Source organism: Alligator mississippiensis, chromosome 4, assembly GCF_030867095.1.
Source record: "Alligator mississippiensis isolate rAllMis1 chromosome 4, rAllMis1, whole genome shotgun sequence".
Classification (NCBI taxonomy): domain Eukaryota; kingdom Metazoa; phylum Chordata; order Crocodylia; family Alligatoridae; genus Alligator; species Alligator mississippiensis.
The window spans coordinates 192,985,600-193,013,337 of NC_081827.1; the positions used below are offsets into that span (position 1 = coordinate 192,985,600).

At 40.9% G+C, this 27,738-nt stretch overlaps 1 protein-coding gene across 3 annotated transcripts in view; it reads left to right on the forward strand.

The window, feature by feature from the left end:
- The window catches only part of ANKRD44 (ankyrin repeat domain 44), a 119,810-nt gene that overhangs the window by 52,906 nt on the left and 39,166 nt on the right, over window positions 1-27,738 (forward strand). For all 3 annotated transcript variants that reach the window (XM_059727225.1, XM_059727224.1, XM_059727226.1), the window contains exons 13-15: window positions 4,900-5,040; window positions 8,504-8,587; window positions 9,742-9,853. In XM_059727225.1, the coding sequence (XP_059583208.1) occupies window positions 4,900-5,040; window positions 8,504-8,587; window positions 9,742-9,853 (337 nt within the window). The remainder of the gene's footprint in view (window positions 1-4,899; window positions 5,041-8,503; window positions 8,588-9,741; window positions 9,854-27,738) is intronic.

Consider the following 27,738-nt stretch of genomic DNA (forward strand, 5'->3'; position numbering starts at 1 on the left):
GGAAGCTCCACACGGCTGGCTCTTGCCATACCTGGGCCATTGCTGGTGCAGTGGGATCAGAGCTGGGCCTGCCCGCCACACATCCGGATTGGGTCAGGCTATTCCCCCCCCTACCTGCTCATCTGGACAGGTCCTAAAACACCCTCCCTGGTCCCCACACGTCTGTATCAGGGTCACACCATGGCCCCATCCACCAGATTGGGGCCACTGTGTCCCCCTTTCCCTTGTGTGTCTGGATTGGGGCCACCTCACCTTCTCCATCTCCCCCTCCCTGCATATTCAGATCAGGGCTGGGTCTGGGGATGGTCTCTTCCCCTTCCTGCCCCAGATCAAAGCTGTCCTCTTCACCCCCCCCCCACCTGGATCAAGCCCACTCCAGTTTCCACACATTCCCCCTACCCCTGCACGTCCGATTGGGGCTCTTCTGCCTCCTCCTGCATCCCCCCCCAGTATGTCCAGATTGGAATTGAACTGCACAACCCCCCACAGCCACATCAGGTCCATTGGCTGGATCCAGCCCACAGAGGGACCTGGTAGTGCCCATCTGGCCTGTGGGGAGAAAAGGTTGGGCACCACTGCCTCTGCTGATTTCAGCTGTGGGCACAATAGCAATGCATTAAGTTAGAAACTTAACTTCAGACACCCACCTCTGAAAATCTTGTCTTCACTCCGTGAGGTTTATTTGCTTTTTAACTGTGGTACGTGTTAACAGCATACTTCAGTTTCAAGAACTGGGTTGAGGAGGAGGATAAATTCCAAGACAATGATAGGTATATGTCCTGCAATCAAATTGAAAGAGTAAAAAATTAGTCCTGCTGTATTAACGTGGGTTAAATACTATTGCTATTTAGCACCAAAATACTAAAAGCTCTAGTAAATTAAATACACTGGGATATACCTTTTAAGAAATGTTTCCCTTGTCTCTAATAATAGTTTAATTAATCTAATTCATAAAGTCTCTAGCATGTCAAAGGTATTACTAGCATTTGGAGATGCAGTAATGTTTTTTTCTTTTTCAATCATACTTGCTACATAGAGGTGTAACCCGGGTGGTACTCCAAAAGGTACCCCCTCTCCAATTGAAGGGATCAAAGCAGGTGCACAAGTGCTATGGGAGGGGTAGGGACTCTCCTCCCCCTATAGAGCAGAGCCAGACCACCACTGGGGACTTAACCATATACCTTTTAATGAGGGAACAATACTGGGAACATAATAGGCATAATCAGGGGGTATAGAGGACACTACAATGTCGCAAGGGGGCAGGGCAGGATTCAACAAAGGTTAGACACTTACAATCATTGACAAAAGACAGGGTTAACAAAATATAAGATGCAAACAGCAGAGCAAACAATACTGGTTGGGGAAATATAAAAAGGCACAAAATACAAAATTTCAAAGGACAGAGAAATATAGGGCCTAGGTACCTGGAAAGGGGGGAAAAAAAAAAAAACAGTGGCCCCTTTCTACTGCAGTAGGAATTTTCCTTGTTCAGTCACTTACCCCAAGTCATCAAAGCTGGGACTTGAACTTGGATCTCCCATGTGGTAGGTAGGAACACTACCACCCAGCCACCAATGCTGGTGCTGCTCCAAGCTGCTAGGGGTCTTGACCTTCCAGGAGCCCCGGTCTCACATCAAGCTGCCTGGTCTCTGATTGGAGGAGCTAGAAGCTGAGCTGGGACCCCTCAGGTCGCTGCTCAGATCCTTGCTGAAGCGAGAAGCCTCTCCTGCTGGCCACAGCCTCTCGTAGGGGATCCTGGAGCCCAGCAGGAAGCCTCTCCTGCCAGCCACACGCCGTGCTGCTGAGGGTCCAACTGCTGCCTGCAGGTCCTGCTCCTTCAGGCTCTTCTGGGGCGACTGCTTCCACCTAGCTCTTGACAGCTCTTTGAAGCTCCTTCCTCATGGTCCCTCGCTGGTCTCTTCCTGAGTCAGCCATGCTGCCCCTTTTATCCCCCTCCAGGTGACCCACAAGGCCAATCAGGGGACATGAGAGGCGAGTCTCTGGGGCCTGATTGGTGAGGAAAGGGAATCCCAAGTCCTCCAATCATCTTTTACCCCTTCAAAACCCCTGGGCCAAATCATTACCAGATTGGTGAGGAAAGGGAATCCCAAATCCTCCAATCATCTTTTGCCCTTTCAAAACCCCTGGGGTAGGTCACTGCCACCTAGCTCGTCACAGAGGCAATAGAAGTCTGTCAGCTTTCAGAAAAACTGTAAAATAAAACAACCCATAGTTTCATCCAATTTAAATTAAGTAGAGACACAAAACTGAGAGAGTTAATAAGAAGAATAAACCATGCTTCAGTTGTTTGCATTTTATAACTTACCAAATATTGGTAGTGAGTATTTTTGGATGTAATGATTTTAATTACTTGAGATTTTTGTTTCTTTGGGTGGTAGAAGTGGCTCTTGAAATTTTCTAACCCAGCAGAGTTCTTCTGCATTCCTCACAAATAATCCATGTGTTCTCTGAATAATAATCCTGCTTTGATGTGGGAATACCAAATTTATAACACTGAATTTTTCTGCACAATGAAGCCTTTGTTGGATTCTGAAATCTGCCCATATAACAGGGTGTCTGGGGCATTCCACAACTATGTCACACTCCACCTAAGTTGTTGTCCATACCCTCTTGCTGAACCAAGAAACATCATGGTGATTTGGGGCTTAAGCCCTGGCTGATGATTTATTGTTTCAACAAAGGGTGCATCCTTAGGTTGAAGCAGTAGGAGGTGTCTGAGCGTAGAAAGACTGGGTGACTCAGTGAGGCTGAGCTACTTTCAGGGGAGGCAGAGGTAGGATTTTTCTGGCAATTAGCCTAGTCAGGTAGCTCTAAAAAGATAAGAATTTCCTTGTTGATGTTATCCTGCTTGGTTTTATATTAACAGTCTATAAACATTATTATATACTGTTATATTAACAGTATATAAACAGGAGTTTAGACTGTTAACCTTCATAGCCAAAAGATCTACTAATTGTGTTCTTTTGGTTGTAACCCCCCCCCCCCCCCCAATAAATAAAAAACCAACCAAAAAAACCCAACCAACCAACCAAACAAAAACAAGCCTAAAAAGGGTATTATGTGTTGGTAGTGGTCTGTGATAATTTTCATTTCTCTCACACCTCCTCATAAAACTTATGACCAGATCCTTGCATGTCACCTCTGCCACAGTCAACTTTCCATTAGTCTTCAGCGATTTTGTTTTATTGCTGGTACTGTTATAATACTGTGACAGATATTTTTTAATATTCTGTGGAATTTTTCTTCCTATTGTATCGGTAAACTCTGTGAAGGAAGTAATGTAAAGAGAAAAAAACAAATCTCCTTTTTAACCACTAATATTTCTACTGGTGGCTTCACAGCAGTTTGGAAACTACTTTGCAGTATTTAACACTGAGCTTATATTCTACGTAACCTGTTTCACAACCAAATGGCCAAGTCCTGCTCCTTTGCTAATGTTCCTGCTCTGTTCACTTTGGTTTACTTGAAATAAAGTAGGGAGAGGGAAGAAAACACCAATTGTAATTAAAAGCTTAACTATAGCACATTTCACAAATAATTATTTATATTTACCTTTTGCATATGGTTTTTTATATATAGTTTCCAATATACTTTACATTAGGGCTGTGTGAAGCTTGGATCACTAATTTGATTTGGTGGAGATTTGGCCCAATTCGGCGGCCGAATCTCCAAATCCAAATTAAATCAGGTGACCCATTAATCTCTCTGAATTGAATCAGAAGCCTCCAATTCAATTCGGAGAGATTCGATGATTTGGACATAGACACAGCTTTATATGTTTTTTCTACATGCATCAAGGTACCAGGTGACTTATAAACGCTGACATGTTGGGGCAATGGAGCATCCCATGGGAGTGCAGGAGGGTCCCCAGTGTGCTTGGTGGTGGACCTGGAAGTGGACCAGAAGCACTTCTGATCCACTTCTGGGTCCGCCACAGAGCATGTGCCTCCCCCCACCCCTGGCTCGGCAACTGGTGCCTCCTGGGTCTGGGGGGGCACCTGGGGTCCCCCCACAGCCAATTGCTAAGCCAGAAGGGTGCGGGGGGTCCACCGCCAAACACATGGGACCCCCCTGCGATCCTGTGGGATGTTCCATCCACCCCACCATCTCGGTGTTCACGAGCCACACCTGGTACCTTGAGGTATGTAGAAAAAACATTTAAAGCTGTGTCTATGGCCAAATTGCGGATTCTCCGAATCAGAATCGAATCTTCAGATTTGGAGGTGGACGAATTGAATTGGGACAGTGATCTGAATCGGCAAACTAATCAGAGTAACTAATACTAGATCCTGTTCTAGGCTGTTCATCTGCTGTTGAAAAATATGTGATGGCTTCATTTCATTCCTCCTCTCCTCTGAATCAAAGATAAGACTTGCCTCTGCTCAGAGTTTAATTTGCTATTATTTGGGAACAATTTGAGAATAAAGATTGAAGTCCTTTCTGTGCTACAGTTTTGTTGGGCTTGCCTTGAGGCGGGCTTTGTTTCTTGAGATGGAGGTATAACCCTGAAACTCCAAGCATATCTCAGAATGAATGAAGCAAACAAAACTGTTATACCACAGTTTATGGAACTTCTATCAAATGAAACCATTAGGACAACACTTCAGAATCTGGCCTCCACATTTACGCACTAATAACTGACTGCTCAGTCTCTTTCAAGTTTGGTAGCAGTGAAATATCTCTCAGGGGAGCCTCAAAAATCAGTCTAACTGATCTGCACAAAGCAAAAATAATAAATTTGTATTTGAGTACAAGAACATAAGCAGCTTCTACTGTTATCTGAAAATAGCCCCTCTCAAGGAGTGTTTCAGTCATGGTTTATTATCATAATTTGTATTATATCTTATGTAGTGTCTGAAGTTGCTATTTATTTTTCAGGACACCTTTGCACTATGCAGCTGCGAATTGTCATTTCCACTGTATCGAGACACTGGTGACCACAGGGGCCAATATTAATGAAACAGATGACTGGGGACGTACTCCTTTGCACTATGCTGCTGCTTCAGACATGGACAGAAAGTAAAAAAGCCTATTTGTATTCTTTATATTTACGGTGTTGCTAAATCAATGTCATTTCTAGTCTCTTCAGGTCACATTCTCATTTAAACAAGCGAAAACAAACCAGCTAGGAAAGGTAGTCCTCTCCTTCTCGGGCACATGCCACTTTTTTAAATAGCATTGATTTGAAGTAGAGTCCGTTCTGGTATGCATTTGAACGGTGGCAAAATTTACTGTTCTTTTCAAGTTGCACAAAATGCTGAGGCTGCCTTCTCTCACTGAATTACTTGTACCATTTTACTTTCTTTTATCCTGTGGTTTTCCCCTTAGAAAGAGTACAGGGAATTTCCCATAAATTCATTATTATTCTGGTCCTTTAAAAAAGACCGAGCATTAGACAATGAGAGAGAGTGAGAGAGAGTCTTCCATATGGGGAACTGGAAAAAAGACAACTGATGGCTAGGCATCCTGACAGAAGTAGAGTGAGCCCCTCCAGTGATTGAAGTGACAGAAGTAGAACCCAGCATGCATGAGAGGAACCTTGCAGAAGGGTCTAAGCAACAGGAGAATCAATAGGAGCAACAGAACTCTTTACAGGAGCAGCAACAGCTATTAGCAGGTAAGGCCACAATACTTCCTGTGCAGTCAGGGAAACAGCTGTTATACAGAGCCTTTAAGCCCCACAGGACCTTCAGTGTAGTTAAACTCCACACAGCAGCTTAATTAATGAACTTCTTCTCTCACACCTCACCACCCTGTGTTCTGTTTCCCAGTTTGTTGTTTATTTTTGTGGTCTCTGCTATATAAACCAAAGGTCCTTGACTGTAATTATAGTTCGTCCTTGGAATTTAAAAACATTAGGTTCACACCCTTTGTTTCTGTTAGATAGGCCGGACGGTTACTACCATTCCATCTCTTCTTGTCTCCTTTAGAGACCAAGCAATCATTCTCTTTGGTCTCTTACACAGCAAAGTCTAGTAAGTTTTTTTTTCAACGTGCAGTTACGGACATCCAATTCATTCTCTGTTGTGAGATGTCTGCTTCATATGCTTAGGTCAGCAGTTCTCATGCCATTGCATTACAAGCTGCAGAACCATTTACTGAGAGAAGTCAGATAGGAGTAGCCTTAACAGCACCCTCAAATATTCATGGTCCAGTCCATGAGACAGCTGCATCTTCACAGTATCGTATTGCTGGACACAAGAAGATCTATGCCCAGTGTGATAGAGTGGCACAAAGACTTTCACGTATGGCTATTTCTAAACCTGTCTGTCCATCAGAAGCTGCCAATCCTGGCATTGCAAATCTTGGTTTAGTGTGAACTTTTTATCCATTTGCTCTTTTTTGAAGTTTGGGGTTGTCAAATGATAAGTCTGTAAATGAGCACTGGAGCAGAGTCAAGATACATCCTGCCAGTGACAACCTGCAAAAACCCCCTATTAATTACATTAGTTATCTTCACTTCAGTAAGAATGTGTTTCCCCTATTGCACTCCTAGTTCCTTCGTTGTTTCTTCAGGTGTTTCTGAAAGGTGATGATACTTTCAGATGATATTTTCAAGGTAGAAGATCTCACAAACTAGTCTATCTTCGGGGGATATCTTAGTTTTGGTCGTTCTTGCTATGTGGATTATCAAAAAGGATAATCAGCTGTCAGGTAGTACAGGCATGCCATTATGTCACTATGTGGACTAAACTTTCCTCTATTGTGGACTTTTCACCAGGCACTACAAAAACTAGAAGAATGTGGCTCATTTGAAGTTTTATCCTAAATATATGCCTGAAGGTGGTGATGATGCCTTCTTTTTAAGGTTCCTGGAGTTTGAAACTTTCTGGAAGGGGCCAGGTTGTATAGCAAATGTGAAGAATGCCATTATTACCTGGCCACCTAGTAGGTCACTGTAGCTATTTCTAGCCTATGAGAAAATATTCCTGAGGTCAGACTATTTCAGTCCAAAGACTTTTGAAGATGATTCAGCTTTGTTCAGGCTAGTAATGAGTGGGCAGGTGTTCTGGTGCAGGAAAAACAAAGTGGTTTTTTTGCGCCCTACCAGAGGTGCAGCTGCCTAGGCCTTTGGTCAGTGGGACATATACATGTTTTTATTGGGAATAAAAAGTGGGAATCCACAGATGTCTTTTTGTGGTGTGTATGGGCTACTTACCATTATATAGAAATGTCTGAATATATGACTTCTGTAGATTAATGCAGACTAATTTATCAATTTGTTCTAGTATTAGCTATGATAAAGTTAAATTTGAATATGGCAAAAAGGAAATTGAATATGATGAAGATATGTACCATTCTGAATTGCTCAGAATCTAGTCTGGAATATGTGTGTTCAGAAGCATAGGCTACTGGTAGCAGGTGCACGGGGGTGCATGTGCCCCCCCAATGACTAACACTGATGCTGTCGGTAGGACTGGTGCCCCTCCGACAGGGCCGTTGCCATCAGCGGCTTTGGCGGGTGTCTTCCCCCCACCAGGAGGCACCAGTCACTCATGTTCAGAAGAGACTGAAATTAGGGATAAACCAATTTGGTAGAAAAAATTCACGTAGCCCAAACTGTGTTTCTATAGATCTTTTGGGTCAAATGTTTGTGAAGGTTCACAGAAATTAGGGGATATTATTTTCTTTGTTGCCTCTTGATTTCTATATGACAGGCCTGTGTTATCCTTACTGTCAGATAATGTCTGTGTAGTTAACTCTGCTTCTGGTTCCCACCAGCCTAGTTCTGTTCATGCAAAGTTACCAAAGATGCTTCAGTGTCACTGGATTCAGGAGCCTTAGCATTTGTTCAGCTTTTTTAAGCTTCTAAAGAATCTAGCTCAGGGACAATCATAGTGAAAAAGCAGCAACTTTTGTAGTAACATTACACTTTGGCACTCCCTGTTTCCTGTGGCTATGAGCTATGTCAGAGGGTCTTGCAACCAATATGTTGTCCATGGGCAATGGTTTAGTGGTCTAGCTGAAGCATCATCACATTCTTGTCTAGGAACGTAGCGGATAATGGAAATTTTCAGTAATAAATCAGGTGGCATGCGCAGACAGGGCAATTCAGTGTCAGTTGTTAATATTTCACAAGGTTCTATCTTTTGCACCACTGAGAACTATAGCAAATTACCAGAAGGAGCAGGAGATAGTGATGAGGAGCAAAGGGTTACAAAGAAGAAAGCAGGATAACAAGGGACAGCCATGGGGAAACGGAGGGACCAAGTTGAAGAAAGGGATGAATGATATAAACTGGTTCTGGCAGAGCTCTTTGTATTAGTTTAAAGTTGACAATCCAAATGTAGAGGCAGTTTTTTGTAGGTGTGTTCCTTGTTTGAGAATACAGTCAGCTAGATGCCCATATGTTGGTCCCATTTATAGAAGCCAAGGAGTTATGGAGGAGATTGGAAGAGAAGCTGGGGGGAGGCAAATCAAACCAAAAATGCTGATCTGACATTTTCAAAATGAGTTGCATTTTTCTATCCTTTATGTTAAGAAGAAAGAATATTCTAGGTAACTCCCATGAAAATGCTGAAGAACTTGAAAGAGCCAATGAGATGAAGGAAAAAGAAGCTGCATTGTAAGTTTGGTGTCAGTACAGCAGTTCGACTCTTTCTGGAGAATGTCTCTGTCTGCTTTGGGCTGCAATGTTTTGTTCACTCGTTGCTCTGCTACACTAAATGTCTGCTACCTGAATGAAAAGCACTCACCTGTGCTCTATTAATGTATTTTCTAATGTTTCTGTTTCCATGCTTGTTGCCTTTCCTAATTAAAAAAAATTACATTTGTATTTTAACAATGCTTTAGTATCAGACACTATTTTAAAAAAAATACAATACCTTGGGTTTGTACGTTTCAAGAAAAATTAAACTCAGGTGCCTTCCAGGAAATTATTACTGTCTTCAGTTATGACATATTCTTGCAGAGATGGTTAATTTTTTGTTTAAAATGTTACTTTTAACAATCATTTTATATCAACTAACTGTCAGTTAAAACCTATGGAAGAGGAGAGAAAAGAGGACAGAGAAGACATTTTGAATGTTGTAGAACAAAAATTATAACCCTCATTAGTGGCACAGGAGGTGAAAAAAAAATCATGAGCTGCTCATGGCATGTTGCACCATTTTTGCAGCACCACCCTGCCACTCACTGCTGATTGACTGATGAGCCCCAGTGGCCCCACCTCTCACTGCTGCCCATTGTGCAGCCCTGTTCCTTGCCATTGGTTGGCAGAGAGGGGTGAGACCACATGATGGCCTGCCTTCTCAGCCAATCAGCAGTGAGGGCCGGGGGAGGGGTGACCACCATCTTGGCTGCTTCCCTTCATGCCAGTGGCTTTCACCACCTCCAGTGGGCATTGAGGCCAGGCTGCAGCAGCCCTGAAGATCACTGCCTCCCACTGGGGACCCAGCGTTTTATTTTTAGCATGTTTTTTTCCCTTGGCAATTATGTGCCAAAATTGCAGGAATCACCATTTTCACAGGGTTTGTAGAAACTGCTTTTTTCACAGTTTCTGCAAAAAATGCGAAATTGCAAATAGGGTAGATTCCTAGCTATTACTAATCAGAAGTTTTGGGGAAAAACTGATAAATGAATGAAAACACTTAAGTAGTAAATGTTCTGTTAGGAACAAAATTTAACCATCACCTCACAGTATTCCTCCTTCTTGCCACGAGGAATGATTCTGTTAGATAGTATGTTCTTCTCTAATTTAAATGTATTAATTATTCACAGGTGTCTGGAGTTCTTGCTTCAAAATGAAGCCAATCCATCAATTCAGGACAAAGAGGGGTACAACACAGTGCACTATGCTGCTGCTTATGGCCATAGGCAGTGTTTGGAATTGGTGAGTAAGCGTCATTACTTCAGAGAATTAAAAACATTAGGCGTTTGTACACTTGCTTGTGTTGCAGCTCCGGGCAGTTTTAAAAGTGCCTGGTGCTGCAGCACCTGCAATTGTATAAGTGGCAAAATGCATGTCATCACTAAGAAAATGGCAGCGGTGCGCTTTTGAACTGAAACACATCAAAGGTGTTTTAGTTCAAAAGGACACTGCTGTGATGTTCCGCATGTTGACGTATTTTGTTGCATATACAATTGCATATGATGAGTCTGATTAATCATGTCTGCTTCGACACACCAGATCTCCTGCGCGTCCTGGCACAAAAATGTTTGTGTATCAATGCCCCTGGTTTTTTTCTGATTTCTTTTATTGGACCCACTCTATAGTTGAGACAGATGTTGGACAAGCTTTCAGGCACATCTTCAAAAGAAGATTAGGGCAATGTTATAAACGCTATTGTTTGGCCAGCATCCAGTTTGTTCATGGTGTGCCAGAATAAGGTGCAGTACAAATGCACAAAACTATACGTCATTTCCCATTTTTATGGTCCTGCACAGAGCCAGAGTAAATGAGATATTTGTAAGACATTCTCACTGGGGGCAAAGAGGTTGCATTCTCTTCTCTGTCCTGACATCCGTTGTCCTATAGCGTTAACGAAAAGCTCAGCTGTTATATTTTGTCCATGTAGTCATGGAGTTGGCCCAGGCCCAGCTGTCTTATTGCTCTGAAAAGAATGAGTAGGAAGCCCTGTTTCTCCCTTGCATAACAGAACCAAAATGGATCCAGGTCTGTTTACAGATTTTCTGTCCAAAGGAGTGTGGACAAGGTCTAGATCTCTGTGTTTAGGTATGGAACATTTTAAAGCACAGATGTGTCATGTTCCAATTCAGTAAAAAACATTCATATACTTAGTGATAAATGCATAAATAATCTAATTTCAATTCAGCAATCACATGCTTACATGCATTGTTGATTGTATAGCTTTGCTTAACTGTAACAGCCATTATAATGTCAGTATTGGTAAAAGTTTGTATGTAACTAATGCTCACAGATAAGACATCACTTACATGTTGAGGGAATATTTATTCCAAGACACTTGTTACTATCAACTGAAGAAAACTGGTTATTTTTTTAAAGTTGTTTTGTAACAATCGCTGTATTCCTTTGTTACCATAAACCATTCTAGCAGTACGTACAACATAATTCCTGTAGGTTTATGAAGTATCTGACTATTGGAAATCACATCAGATAAGGAACCATTAAACTTGTTGTTAGCCAAAAAGCAGATTTGCTAGAAATGTTGTAGTGTGAATTGTGTTCTGAAATGTTGTGGTGTGAATTGTAAAATTACCACATTTACTCAAATCTAAGATGACCCTCCAATAATTAGGTTCTATACATGTAAAATGTATAAATTTGATATAATTTTTCAACATCTTGCATTCATCCCTCCCTCTGCAGCAGGCGGGTAAGCAGGGAGGAGGCAGGTAGTGATCTTGTATACAATTCAAAGATGAAGGGTTTTCTTCCCCATGTTAAATGGAGGGGGGCAAACCCTTTTATTAGAATCAAGTAAATATGGCATGACATAGACTAATTGAACTGCTTAGTATCTGAAGTATGATTATAAAGGGGTTTCAGGGGGTTTTTTTGTTTTATTTTGTTCAGACTACTCACCCCCAAAATGATATTCAGTCCTAATTTAGGACATCATTAGAGCTTGTGTTTTGTTTTCTTGAACATGAGGTTCTTACCATTAGTTCCAGTTTGTTTTTGTTAGGAGTAATTCTTCGGCTTTTAGAAATGATCATCATGGGCCTTCATGTTAGTAGACTTCCATGTTATTTTAATGTATTGTTTATATTTAATATCAAAGAGAAGTTGGCATCAAACCCCAAAGTTGTGAATATCAGAAATGTTATTGTACCCTAGATATAAAGATGGAAATCATTTTTATTACATTATTTATTCATTTTTTCCAAAGAAAAGGGTTCTGGTATTTTGCAACACACTTATCTGCTAATGGCATAGCCCTATCCCTCTGATAAAATCACCCTTGGCAATGCTTCTCTAACATGATTGTGTTTGATAGATATATGGTTATTTATGACTTTTAGAAGACGATTTCTGAGTGCTGTGATACAAATTTGCCCAGAACTCATGAACAGGGGAGTATGTGTGGTGAGAGACCCTTCAGTGATTTTGGTTTCAATTTATTATGCCCTCCATGACAGAAGTATGGATCTTTGTCTTGAACCACAGCCTTAATTTTAGCTATTGACTGCAGAAGGTTGACTGCTGCCGTTCTTCTTTGTTGAACAAACCAGCCCTTACTGCTCACTTGCAGCTATGATTTTTCTTTTTACTGTAATTTCCTTCATTTCTTGCTAATGGAGAAAACAGTAAGAGCAATGTACAACACATTAACACTAAGTAAAATCACACTGCAATCCAAAGCAAATGTTTTGTTATCCCAGTGTAACTTCTGCATTAGGTGAATTTACAGTATAATGACCTGTTTGGTTTGATAAAACTGCAAGACACCAGCACTGGGAGTATCTTACCCCAGTTAATTTTTACTGCTGTTTACTCCTGAAGTAACTCTACACTGGGTCCTAGCGTAGGGATTTATATCACGTGTCCAGTCCTGTTTTTACATTGGTACAGATTTTGTTTACACCAGTGTAAATGCAGTATGTTTGTAGGCCCTTAATCCCCAAATGTTATTATTATTATTCTAACTCTACCATTTATTAATTTCTGAAACTTGACTAATTAAAATTCACAATATTGCCAAATGTACTTGGCTATCTCCTCTACTATAGGAAACAGTGAGGACACTTTGCTACTATTGCATGCAGCAATAATTTCTAATCAACACTGAGGATGAATCCATGGATTAATATATAGGGTAGATTCATAAGGATAGTAGTAATTTCCAAGCAGTGCTTGACTAGTTTTATTGTTACATAGTTGAAACAGGATTTACTGTTCTTTTCATGTCCACAGTACTGCTCGTCAAAATAGTGTTAAGCTAAAGAAGATGTACATAGGGTTTCAGCTGTCCTTATTTACATATTCATGTGAATGCTATTTAAAACAAATGGTGGACCTCCAAATAATCCAAATTCTCATATAAACATTTCTGCAGACATACCAAGAAATCATTAGACTAGACTTCAAACTTTTGCAACAGCAGTATTTTTTTCTACTCTAAGGCAGTTTGATGCAGTGGAACTTAAAAATCAATAAAGATGATTCTAACAAAAGATAAAATGCTAACTCTGGACCATTAATAATCCACATCGTAGGAACTTTAGCATAAGGCTCTTCCTTCCAAATATCCAGTTCTTTCCTCCATTTGGCAGAAGAGATTTTCAGACAAGGATACAAAGGTCTCATCCAGATGAGCATGACTGTGTGGTATGTGACGCCACAGACCTGTCTGCAGTGCCAAACACCACACATTCAGGCATTGCCCATGCTGCTATCTTGCAGTGCAGGGTGGGGTGAGAGAGGGAGGGGTTTGTCCCTGGGAGATCCTGGGGTCAAAAAGACCTGCTTGGAAAAATGTGGCGGCACTACACATCACTCAAAACTGGAGCCTGGCTGGCCAGAGCCACATTCCAACTGCTGGCTGGGCTCCAAGCTGCAGGATCACAATGGCTGCAGCTTCCCTGGCCCCCAGGACCCCAGGTAACAAACCCAAAAAACAACCCCCCCCCCCCCCCCAATAATTCATTTTATTTGCAATAAAAGGAATCTCAAAAGTTATTTGTTCTTTTTTCTGTACCTTATCATTTCTGTGCCATCTTTTGAGTCACCCCACCCCCATCTTGACTTTTAATGTTTGATACTGGCAGTAGTGTAGTATCCAACTGTTGGGTAAAAATATTTGTACTAGGTAACCATATTTTGGTTTAGATTTAAGTGAAGTTTGGAAACTGCTAGACTAATGTGGCCATGATTGACTGGTACTAAAATAATTTATCATTGGATCCATACCGTATATTAAGCATGCCCTGCGTATATCATCCCCTTATACCTCAGTGGCACCATGATTTATGGCAGAGGTCACAGTAAACTAGCTACCTTGTGGCAAAAGTGGGGATAAAGCACCTTGGTTTAGACCTAAAGGCTAAACTTTTCATCTACCATGGAGTAAGAACATGGACAGTGGAGTAAGACAACTTGCAATTACTGTAGAGCAGCTGTGCTTCAATGAATTCCTACCCTCTATTACAGCAAGGTAACTAGTTTGTATATTCTGCAAGCAATTGTTTTATCTTGGAAAAAATGTGCCGGAAGCAGAATATGTGGCATGGAGCAAGAGAGTTTGCTGTTTTCCTTAATAGGTCTTAATAGAGTCAATTCTTGAGGCAGAATTGTTTCCTTAAAACTACATATTTGTATTTGAGCTGAAATCTCTGAAAGAAGGGTTCCTGTCTCTTTCTCATTCAGCTCCGATGTATATAGTGTAAAATAAACAAATTGCATTAATAATATACTCATGCTTTGCAGCACTGATTTGCTTTTCTTTCTTTTTTTTTTGGCGTCCCAATTGGGAAGCTGATTTGCATAGCCCTGACATCAGTTCCCTCTTTACAGAAAAGTGACAAAAACCAAGCTAGGATTTTAAGACAGAGGTTTTCTTACCTTTGAAAAGGAACTGAGGGCTGTTGCTATTTCCTTCATGAACAGAAAGTGTGTTTTGAAGATTTTTAAAAAAAATTAATGTCAAGTGTGTATATATAAGCCCCTTTAATCCATTGAGTCTGTAGTAAAGTATGGCATCACATTAGCTGATATACCTCAGAAACAGCCTTGAAAGTGTCACAACCAAATTAAGTAGTGCCCATGTCACAAACAAGTAATAACCATTTAAAACAGTTTTTTCTGCACTAGGTTAACTAAGGGTTAACAATAATGATAGTAACCGCTTTTTTCTGCGCATGTCAAAAAGAAATTTATTGCTGCGCCACTAACAGAGATAAAAACTTTTGCCTTCTTTGCTTTATATAAATCATTATAATTGGTCAAAGAAAACAAGGAGTAACCCTGTGAAAATAATACCCTAGCGAAGACCGCTAGATAATTGGCGATTCTAATTAGATTTATGACGTGGCGAAAAACAATTGGCTATCATACAAACAAAACCCGCTTACATTTTTCGCAAAGTCAAAGACAACTCTGCCCACACCTTGGAGTAAATCTGACAATTTGATCAGTTGTCAGCGTCTTCCCACCGCAACCTCCCTGGCGTACCCTTGCCCCACATGCCTGATAAGCCGACCACCGGCCCGTATATATATATATCTGCAGAACGACTGAACGACGATCTCTAAGCTGTAACTAACTAAGTATCTCTGACCTCCGTCTTACACCACCTTGACGTGAGTAAACAACCTTGCTTTGCAACCGATAAGCGTCCTCCTAATTAATTCCACTCCAAGCGTCACAAGTACCCGCCTGACGGCCTTTTAAGGCCCTGGACCCTTATCTGCCCGGGTGGGAGTCAGGGAGAGCTGCTGGCCGGCTGCCCTGGGTCCCGACAGAAAGGATGGAAGGCCATGAAAGCCAGGATTCTTTTGGGAGCAGCCAAAGTGTTATTTATACAGGAAGTATGTTGGGTATGTGACAGAGTTTTGAGGAAGAACATTGGGTTATTGATTGTCAGTTGTAGATTTACAACATAAGTTAATCATGTTTATAAAATAAGGGAAATGATGATGGTCAGTTACTGAATGTTTGCAAGGAGGTGGTCCATCCAGAAGGCAAGTGGCATGTGTGTTGCATGTAAACATCTTGCTTATTCTCTGTGGCCAGCAAGGTTATCTTGTGCCACATGATCTTTCTAAGTGATACAGGTTTCTTGCACTATATGCGGGTTCTGTATGTGCAAATTCATTCTTATGTGATGACCCTTTTTATACCAAAAATTAGTTACATGCGAGGTAAATTCACTCTTGTGCAATCATTGTGGTGGAAACCCCCAGTCAGCTGCTTTGTGCCGTGCATTGTGGGAGTGATGCATGCCAAAATATAGTCTGTTGTGTGGATCTGTGCTCTTCACTCATTGTCTGCAACACGTATTTCTGTAGTTGCCATCCCCTTTATGGTAACGTTCACCACCACCCTGTGCTTGTGTGTACTGTCTGCTGTTGGTGAGTACCAAAATTATCTTGTAAAAGTGGTAGAAATGGGTCTGGGAGTCAGTTCAGTTGATGAAAGATGTTTCTGTCCAAAAGCTTGCTAAGAAGAATTTTTCCAACTATTTGAGTTGGTCTAATACCAGTTATTGGATTTACCCAAAGAACCTTGTCTGCCTATGTCCTTAGACTAACATGGCTACATTTATAAAATAAGGGATCCTAATATGATGCTGGCCAGTTACTGAATGTTTACAAGAAGGTGGTCCATCCAGAAGGACCTACACCCACAAAACAACCAGTAACTTGAAAAAGGAAGAAAATATTTCTTCCCATCTCCAAAAGTGCTATCTTGTTTAGTAATCAAAATGTTGACCAGAACTGAATGTAGTGAACTAATCTTCAGCGTAAGAAATGGTATCAGGTTGTAGGTGGCATATTAGCATATCAGTTTAGTGTATCACTAGTCTGATTATACAGATTAATAGATGCAATGTTAAGAATAAATCACTAGCTTTCTACAGCTGTGCTTCTGTAATGGAAGTGGGCTGAGGGAAGCTCTGAATAGACTGAACATATGCACTGCTGTAGCACAACTGCTTTTCTAAATTTAGTGCGGCAAACAGCTGTTCTTGTTTGCAGGAAAACTAGGAGACTTAATTAAATAAATCTTCCTGTGCCCGGAGTGGATAACTAGTGACTTTCCGAACTGTATCAAGTTTCCTTCTCTGGACTTCTGCTCTTTTGTACTGATAGATAGTAGGGGGTAAATTTGTTTATGATGCACAGTGGTTCCTGTTAAAATCCCATTCCCAAAGTGCAGCTTTCCATTAAAATGCAATAAAAATACTATGATAAAATATGTGTAAACTGTGGGGAACGGTTTACTCTTACTAGTTTACCTACTATGGAAACTAAGGTATAGAGAAGGGCAGGCAAAATGAAAGGCATAGAGAAGGGCAAGGGCAACCAAAATGATCAAGGGTATGGAGCAGTTGCCATACTAGGAGAGGACTCTTCAGTCTGAAAAGAAGGCTGAGTGGGTATATGATAGAAGTCTATAAAATCATGAGGAGTGTGGACCAAGTGAATGGGGGAACTGTTGTTCACCTAATTCCAGAATACTAGAACTAAGCGACACTCACTGAAATTAGCAGGAGACAAGTTTAAAACTAAAAAGAGAAAGTACTTTTTATGCAATGCATATTTAACTTTTGGAATTTATTGCTACAGGAGGTGGTAGAGGCAGATAGCATAGCTGCATTTAAAATGAGCTAGACTATGGATGGTAGATCTATTAATAGCTGTTGAAGAGAATGGTTGAAGATATTTCCTCTGGCATGTCTGAACCAATTATGATGGATATGGAGGGTAATGGATAGGAGATGGATCACTCTCGATCTGTCCAGTTCCATGCTGTCCCTCTCTAGCACCCACTCCTACTACTGTCATAGCCAGGATACTGGGCTGATGGACCATTGGTCTCACCCAGTGTGGCAGTTCTTTCTTGCATTTTAAAGTAAAGAGCATGTGCCTAGGTCAGTGTACAGGAATATGGGTATGATGAACTCTAGAATCTCTTGGCACAGTAAAGAATGATATATGCTTAATTTTTTGACTGCAGATGAGAGTGAGCTACGCTGGATATTCATACTAAGTGGAATTTAGGTATGGTGTAACCAGTTTTGAAAGGGCAACAATATTGTCTCTCAGTGTCATTGTAAGTGGAGGTGCATATGTAGTTAATTAGCATTATGGATTGCTTGTCCAGTGTTTGGCTTCTGCTTCTGTTCTCCATATTAATTGGAAATATTTTCCTTTTACCAAGGCAAAAAAAATTGCATTGCTTTTGTGTTCACAAACCAAATCAAGGAGCAAGATTCATCCCTGATGTCTTACCACTCAAGTCAGTGAAGCTACCCCAAGTATGAGCTTGGCCCTGTTAACATTTCTGCTTTGCTGGAGATACGATTTTATCTAGAAGAAAATGTATTCCCTATCTGAATTTGTCTTGGAGTTATCTTCAAAATATTTTGAAAGGGGAATCTGGCAGGTCTGCTCCTAGGACTAGCTGTGGGTAGAATGATGGACTGTGAAAGCAAGATTAAAGGAGCCCTTTTATAAAAACATCATCACAATTATTGCAGGGTTAAAAATTTGATTGCAAATCTATTTTTTTTAATGGACAAAATCCTACTCCAAATGAAAATGGTTTAATAGTGCTAGATTGCATAACCTGAGTTCATGATGGTAGAAAAATTACAGTATAATAAACATAATTACATTTTAGGTTTCCAAATATATATAATAAAGACAGAATAATCTGCTTCTTCAGCCCTCTGGAAGGTAACCTGCAGATGAGCATTTGTTCTTCATGTGCATTTAACAAAAAGAACACTGTTGTTTAGGAAGGCAGTGCTTTGCAAAATTATATGTTTTTAACATTAACTGCAGTGACCCTTCTCTCCAGGAAGCAAAGTTTAGAGATGAAGAGTGTGAGTCATACTGATGTATCATACATTTTAAAGCAATGGATACTTTTGTGGCTCACTAATGTTTTATTAAACCTCACCCCACTTTCATCTTAGTTTTCAAATCCTAGTGTAAGCAAGCTGTGGAACAAAACTGGCAAATACCTAACTCCTCTGATGTTTAATTAATACATTAATTATATTTATTAAGCAATTTACCAAATGAAGTAATGATTTGTTTCTGACTGGAGTCAAATTACAGTTACAGTGATTCGGTATCACTAGTACTTCCATATGGCAAAAAATAATCTCTCCTGTAAAAGCACTGACAATTTATATTGTAAAATATAAATTAAAAAAATATAAATTTTATGTAAATATTTTATGTAAATTGAAGCATTTCAGCATACAGATGCTTCAAAAAGAGCATTCAGGGAATCTTCTTCCCAGAGGTATAACTGGGCAGCACTATGCCCACCTGCTATCCTCTCTGTATCTTCTTCAGCTCTGGTAGCATGAAGGGCAGAGTAGTGTGATATCGGTGCAGGAGCAGCAGTCAGAGGTTTGCTGCTGTTGGAAGTGATGTCACCTTCTTGTTTGCCATTGACCTGTGTCCAGAGACCAAAAAACACTGGTTTTCAGTGGCAAGAAAAGGTGTCATCTGCCCAACCAGCAGCAAACCTCTGGTTGCTGGTCCTGCATCATCAGCACTGCTGTGCTCTCCTGCTGCCAGAACCACTGCAGAGCAAGTGCTGTGTGTAGGGAGTGGGGGGAAGATGGAGGATGGGAGAGTAAGGTGCCCCTTGAGCTCCATTCCAGGAGTTCCAACCCTCTCAGACAGTGCCCAGGGTTCATGCCCTGCTTGCCCACTGGTTATACTACTATTCCTATCACTTGGTTGTGTATGTGAAAGTAAGTCTTAGAACGCCTATTAGGAGGCATGAGAATTACATACATAAATCCTTCATGCTCCCTCTAAATAGCACGTAGGCAAATAATTATCAACTTAACACAGCCATTGGATGAGAAATTATGCTCTTTTTGTTATTTTAACATAAGTATATCCAAGGAGCAAAAAATACCATGTTTCTGTAGTTTGAGAGGAGAAAACTGGGCCAATGTTAAGAGTTTGTCGCTTTAAAAAAAGTTTGGAGAAAAATATATATATTATGTGTGTATGATATCTGTGTGTGTGTATGTATATATTATAAAAATAATAATTTCTAGCATAGAAAAGTACTTAGCACTTTATGTTGACACACAGGTGAGTCACATTCATTTTTCATTGCATTCCCCTCCTTTATTCTCTCTTCCAATAAAGTTTAAATCCCAATGGTACATTATTGTGAGCCCCATCTTGCAGTCATGAGTAGTCTCATTTGCCTCAAGATCAGAACCTTCAGGCTCAGGTCTTAATTTATAGTTCTGTTCATGCCAAATTTGCAGTACAATTTTGTATACAGCCAGGATCTAAAATGAAAAACTTGCAGAGAAGAGCACCACCATATTTTCCTAGTTGTGTTTTAATTGTACTGATTGCCATTTTTAATCAAACTGGAAGCAAAACTCCATTGAATGTAGTAAGTAAATAAAAATGATTGCATGTTGTATATTCTGTTCTTATTATTACACAATTTCCTATATTCACTCTGATGAAAACTGAACAGAGCAGTCATTATTTCTTAACCAGCATGCTATATACTTCAAACAAATGAATTTTTTTTTCCCTCTCTTTTTTATTTAAAACAAATCTCCTGACTTTTTTAAAAACTAGGCTTCAAGATTTTGCTAGGAAGATCAATCACTGTATTTTTTTCTCAGAACTTTGGATAAATTGCATGTATTGATTAGCACATTTTTTGTATGTTAAAATAATGCTGCATTTGGATTCTGACCAGGAACTTGAACCTTTATCTCCCACATTCCTAGTGAGTATTATATTGGCTAGTCTGGGATGGGTTCCTCTCATTCTCTTATGGAAACTGTTCAGCTTTGTATAGATTATTATTTATTGGTTGTGGTGCTTGCAAAGGATGTGAGAGGGAAAACACACTGGCTCCTTACTCCAAGGAACATGTATTATTATGTGAAGTGGAACAGCTCCAATAGGAAAGAGTGAGACCAATTTCTAACCAACCAGTGGCCAAGTGGCCAGAGCACTCACCTGAGGTGTGGGAGTCAGAGATTTCGGTCCTGGAGCAGGAAGAAGTAGAAGCTGAACATAGTTATTCCTCATTCTAGAAAAGCCTCTGTTTTTGAGGAAATAGGAAAAAAAGTTTGAAATCTTGAAAATATCCATTGAACAGGAAAATTGCTACCCAGCTGTACAGCTTCTTCAGGCATCAGTGTTCATTCCCCAGTTTAAGCTGTGTCCATACTAGAGAGGTTTATAGATGTTAGGGGCTGGAAGGGACCTCTTGAGATCATCTCGTCCAGCCCCCTTGTGCTTGGGCAGGAAAGACTGCTGGGGTGATAACTCCAGGAAGGTGAGTGTTCAGATGTTTTTTGAAGGTATCCAGAGTAGGTGATTGTACCACTTCTGGGAGGAGTCTATTCCAGACCCTGGACACTCGGGTTATAAAGAAGTTTTTCCTTATGTTTAATCTAAAGCAGTCTTCTGGCAATTTATGACCATTAGTCCTAGTCTTCCCTCGGGGAGCCCTGGCAAACAGATGTTCTCCTAGTCCCTGATGTGTGCCCTTCACCAAGTCCCCTTTGAGTTTTTTCTTCTCTAGACTGAACAGACCCACGTCTCTCAATCTCTCATTGTATGACCTGCTCTCCATACCTTAACCATATGCGTAGCCCTTCTTTGGGCTCTCTCAAGCTCCTCCACATCCTTCCTAAAGTGTTGTTCCCAGAATTGGATGCAATACTCCAGCTGCATCTTCGTCATGGCCAAGTAAAGCAGGAGGATAACATCTTTAGTCTTGTTTGAGGTGCATCGGTAGATGCATGCCAGTGTTTTGTTTGCTTTGCTGGCTACAGCATCACATTGGTGGCTCATGTTCATTGTTATACAGGCTTTGCTTATACATTAATCTGAAATCAGTCCAATTAAATGGGTGCAAGTCTGTCCTGGTTCCTGTTTAAAATTTTAGCTTAATTTAGGAAGTCACTGGTGTGGGTGAACGTGACTTAACCAAGGATCAACTTATTTTAAGATTTCAGAAAAATGCTCAAATGAGTGCTTCTTTCCTAGACCGGGGTTTTCCTTAGTTTTCATTTGGTTGAGTTAAAATAAATTAAACTGCTGCACTTCTCTAGCCTGCCTTCTTGCAGACATGGAAAAAAACCAAAAACCACATTAAATTCAGCACGTTTCTGAGCTGAGCCCAACAGATGCCCAAAAGAAGCAGCACATTACTTTGACCCAGCTCTGCAGCACCTGTATAGATCAGGTGCTTCAATGGAGTTATTTTGGTGTTTTTATCTAATAACTGATAGAATCAAAAAGCCCCTCTGAAGCATCTGATCTATACAGATGCTGCAGAGCCAGGTCTAAGTAAAGTGCTGCTTTTTCTGGTAAAGTGTTTTTTTTACTATTTTCAAGCAGCCTACACTCACTTATCCCCATTTACTGATGTGCTATTTATATAACTTCCCAAATTACCTTTAGGTCATTGAGTTAGAATAATTCTAAGGCTAAAATATCTCCTCCATTTGTTGTTGTAAAATGGAAAAGAAACTAATTCCTGTCTGGTCTATTGGGCCTGCCCTATGTAGTCTAAAGCTGCTGACAGCCATGTTCAGGCTTACCTATGTCAGCCAGGGAAACTGCTAACACTTTGCTAGCAAAACCCTTTTAAATTCAGCTCTGGCAAGCATGCTTTTCCACCACCCTTGCAGTGTAGTGCCTGTGTCTTAACAATTGGAGTGCAGAGAGAGATCAGACTCAGAGCTACATGTCAATCAAACATTTTTGCTTCATTTTGAAATGACATTAAAACAATCACAACTAATCGCTTCCGTTGGATGACCTTGTGTCAGAAATTATATCCAGGCATAATTATTGCAGAAATGTATTGTCTTACTATTTCAGTTCTTTTAATTGCCTTCTGATTAGCTCTCCATGTGTGAGAGAATTTCCATATATCATTTGGTCAACACCCTTTCAGAATAAATGTCACTGCAAGATTATCTAATCATGCCCATCTGGGCTAGAGGTCTGCTACTTTATGCAATTAATCTTAATCATACTAATTGAAAAAGTTCATTAATATGTTTAAAATGTGCATGTTCAAATGTAATCTGAGCAATTTGCTGTAGTTTGTAGAAGGGTGTAATTTGCAGTGGAACCACAGTTCAGTGGGAACCAAATTTATAACCCATTTAGTGTATACCATTTGGTATACTGTTGCTTTCACACTTGCAATGCCTTGTATAGAATTATTGTATGGAATTATGTATTTGTCTGTTTTAGGATTTGCTTTAGCACCTATCACTGCTCTGGGTTGAAATAGCTTCTAAGAACTTCTTTTCAGTTGTCTGCTTTAAACATTTTATGTATGACAAAACCATTCATCTACATTTCTGTCTAAAGGTGATTTTAAATTCTGGAGATGCTGTGTGTGGAGCTGCTACTTATTTTTACCAGAACTAGATTTTAGAACATTCTGTAGTCCACTAGGAAAAGCATTTAAACAATCCTGAGCCATTAATGTGACATATGAGCCAGAAAAAGTCTTTAAAAATTGATTGTAAGCCATTATTATAGCCAGAGAATGAAAACAGGCAGCAAATTGTCTTAATGTCAATAAAGAACCCTTTGTTAAAAAATAGCTAAAATTGTATTATTAATCAGGATACGGAGTTAAGAGACAGACCCTAATATACCCTCTTCACAGGGTTATTGAGAGAGAACCAAATTAATTTCCACATTGTTTATATTGTGCTAGCACACAACCCCTGAAGCAGTGGAGGTGCTGGCTGTGCATGGTGAGAGGGAGAATTAAGGGGTTGGAAGAAGTGTGCAAGAGAAAAAGAAGACATTTTTGCCTAACTCTTGGTAAATAGGCAGAGAAATTTAAAATGGCCATATAACAACTGAAGGATTATATTGGGAAAAATTCAGGAAAGAGGCACTTACACAATAAATAGACCTGGCTTTTTCCCCATTTTATGGATGTAATGTTGAATTTCATAGAATCCCTGTGGTAATTTTGCTTTAATTATTAGGGAAAGTTATGTTTGGCAAGATGTGCTTGAGGATTATTGGCATGTCTTTGTACGTCTAAGCTTGTTCACCCTTATAATTTCTCATCTTGTGTTTTCTGGCTGCGTATCTGAGGGCTACTAGGTTTACCGTCAAGTTCATGTTTAGCATTCTGGGTAGTAAGCTCATTAAGCTAAGTCCATAGTAATCTAAGTGCCTTTTGTAGAAGCTCTCCAATTTCATGAAGTTTATTCCTCTAGAGTCTTCATTCAAGAAACTTTCAATTTATTTTTTTCCCTCCTGTAAAGACATTTGTACAAAAGCCTTGTGCAAAAAAAGACTTTAAAGGCCTAGCATACAAAGAGAGATGTTACTGTATTAAGGTTTTGATTCTTAAGTGTGGTGATTTGATGCCCAAAAAATGAGATAGGTTTAATTAAAAAAGTGACAAACCAGTCCTTTGTTTTGGAGGCCTTAAAATCTCAGGAGTGAGTGACAGTGTTAAATGGGAAGGCTTAGTGAATGGGTTTTTTTCTTTTTTTTTTTAAAGAGTTTATTTACCCACTGGAGTAAATGGAAGTCAAATTTAATTACTTACTCAAGAGACTATTTTATAAAATTGAGAACTAGTAACTGAATATTCAGATTAAAGTGTAGTTACACTCTAGTGAAAATCTGTTTGATATATTTGGTGTTCGGTGCGAAACTTCTACAAATAAGACAGATGAGTAGCCGGCAATCTTTAACAAGCCACGGGCCAGAACAACCTGGGTCCAGCCTGATGCAAATCAGGTAGCTTCAGCACTGCTTCATGGGTAGGAGCTTTCCCTGAATCTACAGCAGGGCCAGACAACTGGGAGCTCTGTCTATGCTGCTGCGGTTCCTCCCAACCTCCCAACTCTCCAGCTGCAGCACAGGTGCACCTTCCTTCCGGTGTGGAGCTGCACTAAGGCTGGGCAGCTGCAAACAGTGTCTGCACTGCTGGCTTCTCAGCAGTGTCTGGCCCCAGTGCATGCATGGGTGTGGGCACAGACAAAGCCCTTTAGCTCCCAGGGCTGGGTCCAGTAGCTTTGCAGGTTAGATCTGGCCTGAAGGCTGTATATTGCTGACTCCTGGAATAGATGTATCCAACAGGCAGTTTAAAAATAACTCTAGCTGTCATCAAATGTAGATTATACATATAAATAAGGATATTTTGTAAAAGACTGAAGAATACTATAAAAGGAGTGACAAAATGTAAAAACTGGAGGTAGGCCCATGCTGAAACGTGCAAACCCTATTCCAAGTGTTTTGAAAACTTTGAGTTGGATTGGATTTCAGAATCAAACAGCATGATATAGGCCTACAATTGCAAGGAATATATCATGTGCTGTTCTGCACAGAGATTAAGTATCCAGCAGTAACATACATTTCCAGAAATAACATACATTCAGTAACACACATTTCTTTCTCAGCCCTGGCATTTCTAAAACATAATAATTACAAAATCAACATATACTTCTCTTACATTACAGTAGAATTATTCATATGCATGTCTTTGTCTAATAAGAACTTGTGACACATGATTGGTTTTTTACAACTAAATGGTAAGCAATCTTGGGGAATTATGTTGGTCAAATTCATCCTCCACACAAGTCTGTTAAAGTTAATGCGATTACAGCAGGGAGGAATTTGATTCCATGTGCATGTCTTCACAGTGCTGTACAGCTCTAATTCTCTGCCTTTCTGCCACAAATCCTTCCTTTACTCCTTGAAACCTACCTATTCTCACAGTCTGTCAGTTAACACCCTATAATACAAAAATGCACAGCTATGAAAAGAACAAACATTGGGTTGCTTGTCATGCTAGCAGCCCCATTAGTTTACTGTAGTCACTTCCTATACTCTTTCTTAACCTTTGTTTGCTATTATTTCCCCAGCACACTCCTCTCAGAACAGAAACTGTCTCTTTAACTCCAGTGTAAAGTATCATGCATGCCAGTGGTGCCAAGTACTAATGTTAAATAATCACCATCAACACCAGCTGTTTGCCTGTATTTCTTTTGACGCTATAGTAGGACAAGTTATCATGTTTTACTTTTTGGCCTTTTATGTTGCTGATGCGTGTCATCGGATCATAGGAAAGTAGGTCTGGAAGGAACCTCATGAGGTCATCCAGTCCAGGCTGTTACCCCACCTTACAGGTAATCTTGTAGGTAGGCTACTGATAAAAGAGGCAGAAACAGGTCTACAGACCAATCTTTTATTTGCTTGCACTTTAAAACATGAAAACAAACATTTATCCCCAAATCTATCTGGCTACCTGTAACAGTACAACATAGATTCTCACCTATAATGGCCGGGGGGGAACTCAAGAGGTGGGAGGAGGGTGGCATGCAGATTGCAAGCAAGTCTTCTTGAATTTGCTGAATTTTCCAAATTTCCCTCCACCTATGCCCAATATTTATAGATGGCTGGTTCTAATATTCTGATAAATTATCTCTGATTGGTTTTGTTTAAATTTCTTAATTTTACTGAAACTTTTGGAACTGGACTAAACCAGATCTCTTATGGATTTGGAAGGTGTCAATTAAGCGGGATTTATATCCTTGTGTGGCAGGCTTACCAATAGCTGCCCGGCATGTCCCAGGTGCGGAGAATCTTCATTGTGATTGGTGGAGCCCTTCCACCAATCAGGCAATTGCTGGGGAGGGGCTTGCTCCGCCCCTACCCAGGGCAAGGCAGAGAACCTGGATCTGTTTGAAGCCTGCACCCTGCTTCAACCTGATTGGTCCATTTGCAATCTGGGGGCAGAGCCCTCAGAGGGTATTAAAGAGCAGCGTGCCTGGAACATGGGCGGCTGTGACAAGGGACAGAGAAGAGGACGGGCAAAAAGAAGAACTGATAAGAGCTGGCCAGTGGGGCGGAGCTGTTGCCCCAAAGACCTTTTTGCTGGACGGGAGCAACAAGCAGCCATATCCCCAGCCCGCCGCTGAGGAACTCGGGATCAGTGCAAGCAGTGCTGGACGGAGGATCCAGGAGGATCCAGGACCTTGGGAGCTGCTTGAGGCGGCTCAGGTCTGAAACCCCTGGTGTGTGGCCAGGAATGTGGTGCACAGGCCAGTGCATGGAGCAGGACCCTGAGAACCACTCAAGGTGGCTCAGGCCTGCAACCCCTGGCACAGGGCCAGGCAGTCGGTACTGATAGCATGGCACAGAGCAGTCTTGGAGGGATCAGAACCTTGGGAACCACTTGTGGCGGCTCGGGTCTGGGCTTCCCAGGCACAGAGCCAGCAGCCCGGTGCAGACAACGCTGCACAGAGGGTCCGGGCGTGGACCGAGTCCCAGTGTTGCATGTGGTGGCCCAGACTTCCAACCCTGAGCGGAAGGCAAAGCCCCTGGGAGCACATGACAGTGCTCAGGGCTCCAAGTGTGCAAGTGGCCCAGAATGAGTTAAAGGCTCTGGAGGCTCCTGCAAGCAAGAAGCAATGTGCCTGAGGAGCCAAGGACCACTCACTCTGGCCCCCGGAGTCATGAGTTGCTGGGGAAAAGGATTCCCACAGGGGAGGAGAAATTCCTCCTGGTTAGTAAAGGGCTCCTGGAGGGGAGGTCCCAGGGAGTGAGGGCCTTTTTGAGTTTATAGGCCTCATTGGGGTTTGTGGAAGGCCCAAGGGGCATTAGGGTTTTCCCCTCCCACTAGTCACTGAAGTGCAGCCAAGGCCTTAAGAACAGCTTGGGCTTTGGGGACTTTTAAAGAATCAAGTTTATTTTTGATGTTTATGCGCCTTATATTTTGTAAGAGAGTGCCTTATATTTTGTGATATTGCGCCTTTATATTTTGTAAGTTTATTGTTTATTAGAGCTTAGTGTGTATGATCTATGTTGGGGCCCTGCTGGGATCCTTCCCTATTACTTACCTGTGTTCACCTGCAACTTATTTGAAGTCCCTGTGGTAGTAAACTATCATATATATATGTATATAGAGAATAAGGTTTATAGTCGCATATTTTGTGTAAATATGTGTATATTTATATTTATCTTTTGACGGTTCCCGGCAAATATTAATAAATTGGTATATAGTTAAGCATTCCTTGTCCTGGCCTGACTCTATAGGGAATAGAGGAAACTGGTTTG